This window comes from Mauremys mutica, chromosome 26 (assembly GCF_020497125.1).
Source record: "Mauremys mutica isolate MM-2020 ecotype Southern chromosome 26, ASM2049712v1, whole genome shotgun sequence".
Classification (NCBI taxonomy): domain Eukaryota; kingdom Metazoa; phylum Chordata; order Testudines; family Geoemydidae; genus Mauremys; species Mauremys mutica.
The window spans coordinates 12,106,647-12,119,016 of record NC_059097.1 but is presented as its reverse complement, the minus strand read 5'-3'; the positions used below and the strand labels follow the sequence as shown (position 1 = coordinate 12,119,016).

The following is a 12,370-nucleotide window of genomic DNA, read 5'->3' as shown; positions in this document are numbered from 1 at the left end:
ATGGAACCTCTGGGCTCGCAATGTCGTTACTCCAAACCTGGCCAGGATCTCTGCCTTCAGCTGGGAATAATCTGCTGCAGCCTCTGCGGCCATATCGTAATTGACCTTCTGGGCTTTCCCACACAGGAATGGGGCAAGGATACCAGACCATTGATCTCGGGGCCAGGCCTCCCGCAGGGCTGCTCTTTCAAAAGCCAGGATGTGCCTCCACATCATCCTCCCGTGTCATTTTCTGTAGGCAATGGCTAGCCCGTACGGTCCGGGTCCCTTTACAGTTGCGATTCTGCTCCATAAGGGCCTTCATCTGGTTCACCAGGTCTTTCAGCAGGGCTTGGTCTTGAGCAGCCTGACTCATCAACAGATGATTGGTCCTGCTGCATTCTAGTCACCTCCTGTTGGGCGGTTGCTTGGACTCGGGTAGTCTCCTGCTGGGCCGCGGTGGCTTGTATAAGGGCCTTGACCACGTCGTCCATCTTAAGGATAGGAGGGTTTTGCCTAACCCTGGTCTAAGTCCCCAGCGCGCAGATCCCACTCCTGACACCACATGTGGCAAATTGCCGGTAATGTTATGCTGGGTCTCGCGCTCTCTCTTCTTTGGGGAAGGTTCAGGGCACCATTGCTTGCCTCTGAATCGGTATTTTAATTACCCCACTAGTGTCCTTGAGGAGGGGAGTGGAGAGGGAGGGACCTGGGCCCGCCCTCTACTCCAGGTCCCAACCCAGGGGCCCTGAGGATAGTGGTAAACCACTTGAACTGATGGTTCCTTCCCCTAGGCTACTTCCCGCTCCTACCCTTCAGCTTGTGGGGGCTTCCTGCCCTCCCTCTGTACAAGCCAGGTGCCCCTTACCTAGGGTCTTGGACTTCTTAGCCCACTGCAGCACTTCTCCAAACTTTCCACTGCTTCCCTTCAAACTGTTCTCTGCTCCAACACCAATCCCCTCTGCTCCAGCTCCTTCCCTGTCTGATTGGAGCAAGGGTCTTTATCAGGTGACTGACTGCTGGGGCTCTAATTGGCTTCAGGTGCTCTAGTTAATCTATAGCAAACTTTCTTCCCTCTGCAGGGAATAAGGCTCCCTGCTAACCCTCTCCTGCTGCCCTCTGGCCAGGCTGTATCGCACTGTGTACTGACAACTCCAAGGCTTTTCCATGCCATGTGCTGTGAAGCTTGTGTTTGGGACACAGGAAGTAGAAGCCACTTGGCAAAAGGAATATAAAGGGCAGCTGCATCATCTCCATTTTGTCTTCAATTCCTCTTCCTACCTCTGGAGCAACTTCTCTACAAACTGAAGGCTTGAACAAAGGACTGAATAATGTGGATGTGTACCAGAAAGCCTTTCAAGCCAGAAACTCACCAATACTGCTAAGAACCAGATGTATAGATTTCTGAATGTGTCTGACTGCTTTCCCATTTAACAACTCCCTTTTTCTTTTTCTTTTATAATAAACCTTTAGTTTAGATGCTTTCTTGCTTATAAACCTTTAGTTTAGATGCCAATGATTGGCTGGCATCGTAGTATTTTGAGTAAGATCCAAACCTATACTGACCTGGTAATGTGGCTGACTCTGGGGTCAGAAGAACACTTTGTTTATGAGAGTAGAGTTTTTAAATAACCTCTCACTGTGCTGGACCTAGTTGCTGATTGGGAGTCAGAGAACTGGAATGCAATAAAGGGGGCCGTGTGATTTCTTTTTTCAGTTTCTCGATAACCAGTGTGGGGGATCAGAAACACAGTTGGTGACTGGTTGGTGAGTTTAACTTCCGTGTTAACCACCAGTTTGGGGAGCCTCTGCTCTCCCTTTTTTAGCCTGCCCTGGTCTTGGCATTTTCAGTGAGGACTAGCCCAGGCACACTGGGTCACACTAAGTATTAAAGTTAAATTAATAGAATGGTTTGTTATGACAAAGTTTTATGAAATCAACGGAACTCCTTTGTTTTCTTTCATCTGAGCAGGGTTTCCATTTTCCAAACCTGATGTGATCTCCCAGCTGGAACAAGGGGAAGAGCCGTGGGTCTCAGACCTGCAGGGTTCAGAGGGAAAACAGACCCTGAGATCTTCCTGCAGAGGTGAGGAAACATTAAACCAACTCTGAGTGTGAAAGTGCCTGAAGGAAACATCTGGGATGCCCTACCAAGCCCTTGAGAGGTCTCTCAGTTCATTATTGTTGCCAGCAGGGGTCATATTCTCAGGGTAGCTATAGCTCATGGCTTCCCGTAGATTCTAGCAGACACCAGGCAGTAGCTTCCTCCCTTCCCCCTGAGAATTTGGATGGGATTTAAAAGCCAAATTGATCCCCTCCTCTCTCCTGTTTTGGGGAAGAGTATGGGGGAGTTCAGTTTGTGATTTTTATTTGACCTCCCTCCAGCACTTAGGTTGTTTTGGCTTTTCACTTTTCATCCCTGTTTGATGTTTCTGTCTTTTTCACCGCAGGTGATGCAATGGCATGTGAGAAAGAGGAGCAGAATTCTCAGCAGAAAAATGTTCAGCAAGTGGATAAGCACAGAGCATTATTGCAAAGATCAAAAAGCAATGTGTCCAGGAGTCATGAGGAGGAAAACTCCTGTGAGATTCAGCACAGACCAGAAAGAGAACAAGGAAACCAGCCGGGGGTGAAAATGGGTAAACGTATTTCCTCTCAGGGAACTCAGAAGGACCTCAAGGAAACCACAACAAAGCAGGAAATCATCATTGGAAAGAGAAAAAATACATGCACAGAGTGTGGAAAAAACTTATGTGACTACTCAGCCCTTCTTAATCATCAGAGAATCCACACAGGGGAAAGGCCCTATGAATGCTGTGAGTGTGGGAAAACCTTCAATCGCAGATCAGACCTTTCTGAACATCAGAGAATCCACACAGGGGACAGGCCCTACGAATGCCGTGAGTGTGGGAAAACCTTCAATCGCAGATCAGCCCTTTCTGTTCATCAGAGAATCCACACAGGGGACAGGCCCTACGAATGCTGTGAGTGTGGGAAAACCTTCACTAGCAGCTCACACCTTTTTAGACATCAGAGAATCCACACAGGGGACAGGCCCTACGAATGCAGTGAGTGTGGGAAAAGCTTCACTAGCAGCTCAAACCTTTCTCAACATCAGAGAATCCACACAGGGGACAGGCCCTACGAATGCCGTGAGTGTGGGAAAACCTTCAATCGCCGATCAGACCTTTCTAAACATCAGAGAATCCACAAAGGGGACAGGCCCTACGAATGCCGTGAGTGTGGGAAAACCTTCACTAGCAGCTCACACCTTTTTAGACATCAGAGAATCCACACGGGGGACAGGCCCTACGAATGCAGTGAGTGTGGGAAAAGCTTCACTAGCAGCTCAAACCTTTCTCAACATCAGAGAATCCACACAGGGGACAGGCCCTACGAATGCCGTGAGTGTGGGAAAACCTTCAGTCGCAGCTCAGCCCTTTCTAAACATCAGAGAATCCACAAAGGGGACAGGCCCTACGAATGCCGTGAGTGTGGGAAAACCTTCACTAGCAGCTCACACCTTTTTAGACATCAGAGAATCCACACGGGGGACAGGCCCTACGAATGCAGTGAGTGTGGGAAAAGCTTCACTAGCAGCTCAAACCTTTCTCAACATCAGAGAATCCACACAGGGGACAGGCCCTACGAATGCCGTGAGTGTGGGAAAACCTTCAGTCGCAGCTCAGACGTTTCTAAACATCAGAGAATCCACATGGGGGACAGGCCCTACGAATGCAGTGAGTGTGGGAAAAGCTTCACTAGCAGCTCAGACCTTTCTAAACATCAGAGAATCCACACGGGGGAAAGGCCCTACGAATGCCGTGAGTGTGGGAAAAGCTTCACTCAAAGATCAAACCTTTCTGTTCATCAGAGAATCCACACAGGGGACCGGCCCTACAAATGCAGTGAGTGTGGGAAAACCTTCTCTTGGCACTCAGCTCATATTAGCCATCAGAGAATCTGCAAGGGCAGTGAACACCATAAAACCCTCTAGGGCTATCAATTTTTTTTCTTTCATACTTTTCCTGATTCCCACTTAATAACTTTTTTAATCTGTTTGAACTGTTTGCAGCACTGTTATCCCTCAGCTTGGCCAGATGAGTGGCCCATTTATGCCTTTTGTAGTTTGCCTTCTTTTGAGGGTGGGCCCATTTGTCCTTTCTATCAACTCAATTATCCCACAAGTAATTGGAGTGTGCCCTTCCTATGAGGAACCAGGGAGCGTCTCATTTATACCTTTCCTCCTATTGCAAAGTTATTGTTAGAGTCGCCAGTGATACAGATTGAATCCTTGCCAGTTGTTCTCACGTTGCTCTGGGTTGTGCTAAAGAGCAGTTACATTGGGAATTTTTCATGTTATAGTTAAATAAAGAGAAGCAGGGGAAAAAAGTGTCATTTCAGCCTCTGTGACACTGGAAGGAGATGGGGTGGTTCAGAGATTCCCTCCTTCCCCATCACTCCAGAACTGTTACATTTTGGCTTCTCTGTGCAGAGTTTATTTTCATCACATTCTATCCCTCCACTTCTCAAAATGTCATATGAGGAAGAGTTCTCAGCTGTCTGTGCTTGGAGATGATGCTTTGATTTCTTTCCTCCTATAGCAGAGTTGCTATGACTGGAGATGAAAGTGTCAAAGACCTGGAAGGGGAATTTAAATTGATCCCAAACATAGTGTGATTATTTGGCGTTTAAATACCAGGTTTCATCTATTGGTAAAGCCACTTCTGGCAAGAGGACTATTTTGTCCCCCATTATGGGGATGCTGGGATACTTACAATTTTGTAAATAACATAACTGACTATTGAGAGAGTGCTGAGTGAAGCTGCTTTGAATGGATCAGAGGAGAATGTGATGGGAGAATCTCTTGTCCTGATTCTAAATAATAATCAGATGTAACCTGCTCTGGAATTTCTCTTGATACTTTCATTGCCATGTATTCTGTGTCTCTGTGATGTGGGTTTCTCTCTTTCCTGAAGGCTGTTTGCTCACCCAATTGGATATTAGTTCAGTTCGATAGGACGTAGCTCAGATTTCTTGGAGAATTGAAGACAAATGACCATTTCCTAAAGTCCTCATTTGTCACTTCAGCTTTGCTTTTTCCCCACCCCTCCATGGTGACACGGAGAAAGTTCAAGTGCAGTTCTGACAACAGTGGAGAACTCTCCAATTTACTGCACATGCTAACAAAGAAACAGCAGTGATTTAAAATCTCTATTCGGAAATGGTGAACAACAGCAGAAGCCCAATTAACTGAAGGAAGTGTATATGATCACAGTGTAGTTCAATTATTTAAGTCAGTATTTTCTCAGATGATTTGGGGAGAGAATTCCACATTAAGTGATTTTTAACTTGGCAAAGTGCCCATGTATTTGGTTCCCGAAGCATTTTTGTAACCCATGCCCCACAGAAGATCTTTCCTATTTGGAATGCTCCCCTTCATGATGCAGGTGTTGAGGAAAGAGAAGTGGTATTTTTGTTCAATTTATCCTTAATAGATGCAAAAAATGTGTATAAAATGAAATCAGTGTTGGAAATCTAATAGCAGCAGAAAAATAGCTATTTTTAAATAGAAATTCTAGCTCTGGTAATGAAGATTCTGATCCAGGCCTGTATCCAGTCCCTTGCCTGGACCCGTGTCACCAAATTAAAGAAAAGCTGGGCACGTTTCCGGAAGCCATTGCTTACGACACAGCTGAGATTTTGAGTGGTTTTGTAAAGGATTCTACTTCTGAGAAGTGTAAATTTACCCTAAAAAGGGCAAGGAAACAAAGGGCATCAGGAATGTATGTTTTTTCGGATGAGGCAAAAAAAGGGAGTAGCATTGTCCCCCTTGGGTAGCCCCTGTTCAATTCCAGGTCAGAAAGCAAAACTCTTCTGCAAGAATATCCAAAAAATATTGTGTTTCACTTCACTTCATAAGTACAGTTGTGTGGCAATTAAATGATGACCCTAAAATTTCATAAAAGCAAAGAACGCTGAACAAAAAAGTGTGGGAAATATGGCTGTATCTGAGAAAATGGCTTGGAATGAAGGAAGACAAAAATTGATCGGTTGAGGGAAAAGACCCTGTTTCCCCCTAGTTTGGAACTTCTCTCACAACTACTGGAAAAGAAAAGCTAAACAAATGGTGTCCTATTGTTGCAAAGGAGACTGAAGTGAGGCCATTTTCTCCAGATAAAAGAAAATGGTCATGTCAGGAGTGGGATTTGAAACCACGTCTCTATGCAGAAACCAGAACACCCAAGAGAGAGGAAAAAAGAGTCTTAAAACTGGCACTTTGGACCAGCCCACAATCCTAACGCTACAAAGAATGTGACTTATCAACCCTAGTTTTCATTAATATTTGATGACACTCTTTAGGGAGGCCAAGATGGCACATCTCTTTCAACTCCTAGAGACCTTCTCCAGCACAGCGGATTTTTAGGCACACTCACCCGGACCTAAATTTACACGTTTCCTGGAGTTCCATGAGTTCTGCGGTGTTGGAATCTCCCTGCTCACGTTTTAAGTGAACAAAAGATGGGTGCTGGCATTCGGAGACCCTCAAAATCCTGCCCTGGGGGCCAGACAGTTAAGCAACCAGCATCCACAACCTCTACCATGATAGCATCCTGTCTGGCAACAACTCACTTACCAATAGCTGGGGTCTGAAATCCTCATTTCTTTGTTGTTCTATCACTGTAGTCTCCACTTTCCTATTGCTTGTCTGTATAATCTCTGTCTGGTTCTGTGATTGTTTCTGTCTGCTGGATAATTAATTTGTTGGGTGTAAAGCAATTCAGGTGGTGGGGTATAACTGGTTAGATAATCATGTTACAATATGTTAGGATTGGTTACATTTCAGTAAAATGATTGGTTAAGGTATAGCTAAGCAGAACTCCAGTTTTACTATATAGTCTGCAGTCAATGAGGAAGTAAGGGGGGGAATGGGAATGGGGGTAGGGGAATTGGAGTTATGTTTTGCTAAGGGGGGAATAGGAAGAGGGAATGGGAACAGGGACACAGACAAGCCTCTGTGGTGTCAGAGCTGGGAAGGGCGATACCGAGGAAGGAAATTGGAATCATTGCTTGCTGGAAGTTTACCCCAATAAACATTGAATTGTTTGCACCTCTTGAACTGCGGGTATTGCTGCTCTCAGGTCATGCGAGAAGGACCAGGGAATGGGAGGGTGATGTACGTCTTTCAGGGTGTGAAAAACCCTGGAATCAGTATAATTAAGCTGCCCTAAGCCAGGGTTAGATAGTGCTAAATGAAAGGAAAGATTGTTCTGTCAATGTAGCTATTACAGGGATGGAAAACCCCTCCACTCACTGTAGCAACTGTCTACTCCACAGTGCTGTAGCAGTGTCACAGCAACATTTTAAGTGTAGACAGCCTCAGAGTGAGACCAGGTCTGGCTCTGTGGATGCTCCGGCACTACAAGAGCAGTGACAATACACTAATGCTTCTGTAGTTGGCAGGATTCAAACTTGCCTGGGGAGACCCCAATGGATTTCAAGTCCATCGCCTTAACCACTCGGCCACAACTACTTGATGTATAGGTGCTTCACTACACAATGATTCTGTTCTCACTGAATTGTCACTTCAAATTGCTCAGACCAGCTCCCCCAGCACACTCCTGGCTGTGCATTAGTGTAAGTGTGTCCATGGCTGAACAACAAGAGTTCCTGCCCATTTCCCTTCCGGCTGGAGCATGATTAGTGTGTGTTTGTGGTTAATGACATTGCTATAGATTGTTGTTCATTCCCCACACTGACAATTCAGACCGTCCCGTTCCTCTTCGAATCTCCACCAGATCATGCCAATAGCCGGAGTCAGGATTTCTCTGGGGCACTGAAATGTTTCAGGGGGTTGGTGCGTGAGCTCAGCCTTGCATCCATCCCTGATGTTTCATGGACTAACAACAGGAACGTAAAGAAAGAGCTGATCCAATATCTCACTGTCAGAGGTGAAGGTGGCCTCGTCCCCTCTGCATGACCATTGCCATTGCAGCAGAGAAGGTGTCAATGGAATCGAATGCCCTGGCTCAGACAAGAGACACAGGGAGGTTTTGCTGTTCATGGATCTGTGCAAAGGAAATTGTGTGTCTGTGTGAAATTGAGGAGGGAAATGAAACGTCCCCATGGTGGCCCAATGCCCTAAGGAATGTGGGCGATGGACTCCGGCTGGGAAATGATTTCACAGGATCAATGTACTGCCCTAATTAAAAGCTATGGCTAAAAGGCAGCCACTGTTGTTAGTACCTGAACCTGTGTAGGGACGCCCGAGTGGGTATCAAGTCCATTGCCTTAACCAGGGGTAGTTGATTATTTTATAAGGATTAAAATTTCTTGGTGAAGGTATAGTCAATGTATAGACGCCATATAAAATAATACACTGATAAGAAGAATATAGAAATATTTTGCAGTCACTATGGGTATAACTATGATAATTGTTTTGTGTTTCACTCTTTATATATGGCACCACCTTCCTTCCCTTTAGACTTCTAGTTTACCAAGGGTAAAACTAAACATCTCTTCAGATACCAGGGAGTGTTTGTGTTCATTCCTGCTAGCTACACAGGGATTTGATGTAGCTGCCCAGCCTCTGTTCCCCTGGGGGCCCTGCATGTTTGACTCTAGAGCAGGCCGGGAGCAGCAGCTGAGGCAGAGGACATGTGGGCTGGGCAGATAGGAGGGAGTTTAGCAAGTGGAAATGGTAAAACCGCAGTGAAGTATTACCTTGGACTCGACGGCATTTCTCCATTGGTCTGTCTGCTTTGGGGCAGGGACAATGACACGTCCTGCTGCATTCGTCATTTCAAAGGGGGGTTTAGGGTTTTCATTCTCAGACACGGTGCACAAAGCAGGACTCAACTCAGGGTGCAAATGAAATGAGCCACTCACAGGTTCTGGCAGCCACAATGAGCGTTTGGTGCGAGAGCTCAGATCTGCCCCTGTCCCAGAGGGAGGGGAGTGTCTACAAGGGGCTTGGACCACTGATCTACCAGTGCCTAACTCCCAAACTTTCAGTAACTCTATCATCAGTGCCCGTGAGTGTAACTTAAACCATGAGAAAAACCACACTAGGCTAGACCAAAGGCCCATTTAGCTCTGAATCTTGTCCTCTAACAGTAGCCAATAGCAGGTCCCCCAAAGCCACCACTGAGAGTTGAACCCAGGATCACCTGTTTACAAGGCAGGTGCTTTAGCCAGCTAAGCCATGGTGCCTGGGTATAAGACATAGTGTCTGCCCACACCTGACTCCCTGCCATCGCCACCAGGACCTGACAAGCTTTCCTTGTGTTTGGATTCTGCAAAGCAGAGGAGCAGGTGATGTTTTCCTTGCAAGCTGTGTGTGTGAGTGAATCTTTGGCCAGGTCTGCACTACAAAGTTGTTTCAGCAGAAATATATTGCTCAGGTGTGTGAAGAACACACAATGCTCCCTTGGTCGGCAGCTTGGTGTGGCTGGTGTACACACTGCAATGCCACGTCTGGCGACAAAACTGCCCTGTTTTGGTGACAAAATAAAACCACTTCGATGAGAGGCCTAGAGCTTTTTGCAGCAAACGGAAAGTGACAGAGTGCCAGTGTAAATGCTGCTGGTAATTAAATCACCATAACTGGCCTCCAGCAGTATCCCACAATGCCCGCCATGAACTCACCTGCCCTGCATTCCTGCTAAAGAGGCTGGGCCCCTCCCCTTTCCTAGCTCCAGGAAGTTCTGACAGCTGAGCCTGCTGCTCTGCTCCGGCAGCCAGGAGCAAATCATTGCCGTGGAATGCTGCTCTCCAGCCCTGCGAACACAGAGCAGGGGGCAGGAATTTCCATACATGGTGGGGCCACCGGCATCCGAACTGTGACACCCCATGACGCCCCTTCCCTCAAGGAGGCTCTTACCTTCTAAACAGGGACGGCTGTTTTCTAGTAAAATCACTAAAAGGGAAGGAGAAAACTCGAAAGAGGTTCCTCCTGGCGCTCACGTCCGTGAACCCGAATACTCCCTCAGTCCTCAGAGAGAGACCTGGAGAAGGAGACTTGCTGCAGCAAAGCCACAGGGGTCTCTGAGGTTTCCCTGGCCCCTCGCCCCTGTCCTGCCTGCCTGATGTCAGCATCTCTCTGTGAGGTCACCACCTCCCCCCCACCTTGGACCAATAGTCTGAGGTCCTGCCAAAGGCCTTTGTGATGTCACTGCCACACCCCTTCCTTGCTGTGCTAATGTCCTGCCCCTGGCCAGGCACTTTGCAGGTTTGAGCTACTCCCTGTGGATCACTCCACCCAAGGAGCGTTCATTCTAGGCAACAAGCCGGCTAGACAGGGAAACATCAGACGCTGCTCCCAATGCTGCACTCAGTTTTTCAGAAATGAGTCGACTTTATGGCCAGAAGAGACCATTAGAGCATCTAATCTGACCCCCTGCATATCACAGGCCTCCTGTAGGACACAAGAGCTACTTTGGGGGCAAATATATTCCAGAAAGGCATCTAGTCTTCATGAAATGACATCAGGAGATGGTGAATCCACCACTTTCCCTGGTAGCTTGTTCCTGTGGTGAATCATCCTCGCCACAGGATGAGGGGTGAGGGGGTGTGGCCTCTTCAGCCCACACGGTGCAGTTAACCCTAGCAGTGCCAGGTCAGGGTTCATACACCTCATCACAGACAGCATTTCCCAAATTTGGGGATTAGCTAGGAGATCTCTTCAGGAGTAACCTCCTGTAGGGACTGGGTCACAAACACCTTGGGAACCAAATACCTGGGCGTTTTCCTAGTTCCGAATCACTTGCTGTGGAATTCTATCCCTGGATCGTCTGAGACAATATTGACTTAAACAATTGAACTACCTTGTGACCATGTGCACTTACTTTGGTCTGCTGCACCATTTGGGGTCTGCTGCTGTTCACCTTTTCAGAGTGGAGATTTAAACATACGACTGTTTCTTTGATATGTCCAACAGCTTGGAGTATTCTCTCCTGTTGACTCAACTTCATTTGAATTTTCTCCATATCATGCAGGGATGGGGGAAAAACTAACCTGAAGTAAAAAAATGGTAATTGGTCTGAAATTTCCCAAAACATCTGAGCTACATTCTGTCAAACAAAACTAACATGCAGTTATATGACCAAGGAGCCTTCATGAAAGATAGAAAACCCATATCACAGAGAGGTAGAAGACACTTTCATTTTAATTTAAAGGGAAATTCCAGACTAGGTTACATCTGATGTCTCAGAATCAGGATGAGAGATTCTCCCATGATCCACTGAAACCTGCTTCTCCCAGCGCTTTCTCATGCATCCGACGAAGTGGGTATTCACCCACGAAAGCTCATGCTCCAAAAGTCTGATAGTCTATAAGGTGTCACAGGATTCTTTGCTGCTTTTACAGATCCAGACTAACACGGCTACCCCTCTGATACCTTTCTCATTAGTGTTATTTACAGGAGTTTTAGCACCTTCATAACGGGAGAAAAAAACAGCCGACCTTCCCAGAAGCGGCTTTGCCATTGAGGGAAAAGGGGATTTGAACGGAGCTTGGGATCCATTTGAAATCCCCTTCCAAGTCTGACACTTTCATCGCCTGCCAGACTGACTCTGATTTAGGATCAAAGACGTACAAGCACCATTCCCAAGCATGGACAGCCAAGAACATGACCCCACCAGACACGTTGGGAAGCGAAGGAATACTAAGGGGTGAACTGTGCATGGCTCAGGCACAAGGTAACAGTTCTGGGGTGATGGGGAAGGATGGAATGTCTGAGTCGCCCCATCTCCTTCCAGTGTCACAGAGCCTAAAATGACCCTTATTTCCCTGACACTGCTCCAGCTCTTCATCATATTTAAATATATTTTAAATGAGAAAAAAGTCAACAAAATAACTGCTGTTCTGCACAATCCAGGGTAATGTGAGAACAACTGGGAATGAGACAATCTCTCCTCAAAGAGGAACTTGACGTCTCTAACAATAACTTTGCACTGGGAGGAGAAGTATAAATGTGAATCTCCAGGTTTGTTTAGACAAGGAAATGTGACAGTGATTAGGTCATATCAGGAGGAAATGGGCTATGGATAGTCAGTGGGGTTATCTAGCACATGTCTTTACTGCAAGAATAGCTGTCTTATTACATCAGGAAAGTGAACTCAAGCTAGCTAACTCCATGACAACCACAGTGATGAGACCCAGGTAGATTTTATCTCAACGTAGCTGGTTGAAGACACCCCCCATCTCCCCCACCTGGGGTGATGACATTCCTGGTAGAAAGGACACCCGCTCCCATGACTCGCAGGACAATGGAGTTGAGACAAAGGACCACAGGATCCACCCCAAAGACGGGCGAGCTTCAAAAGTGGGCAACTCATGTGTGGGAGCTGAGGGACTACAGTGTGCAAAAGATGCAAACAGCCTTAACACT

At 46.7% G+C, this 12,370-nt stretch overlaps 1 protein-coding gene and 1 non-coding gene across 2 annotated transcripts in view; one reads left to right on the top strand and one right to left on the bottom strand.

Moving 5' to 3' along the window:
* The window catches only part of LOC123356632, a 1,710,063-nt gene that overhangs the window by 358,281 nt on the left and 1,339,412 nt on the right, over nt 1–12,370 (top strand). The window contains 1 exon segment of the mRNA XM_044999989.1: nt 2,707–3,919. Within this exon segment, the coding sequence (XP_044855924.1) occupies nt 2,707–3,919 (1,213 nt within the window).
* TRNAS-UGA lies at nt 7,432–7,513 on the bottom strand. Its single transcript has one exon. It is a non-coding gene; the product is annotated as a tRNA-Ser (tRNA).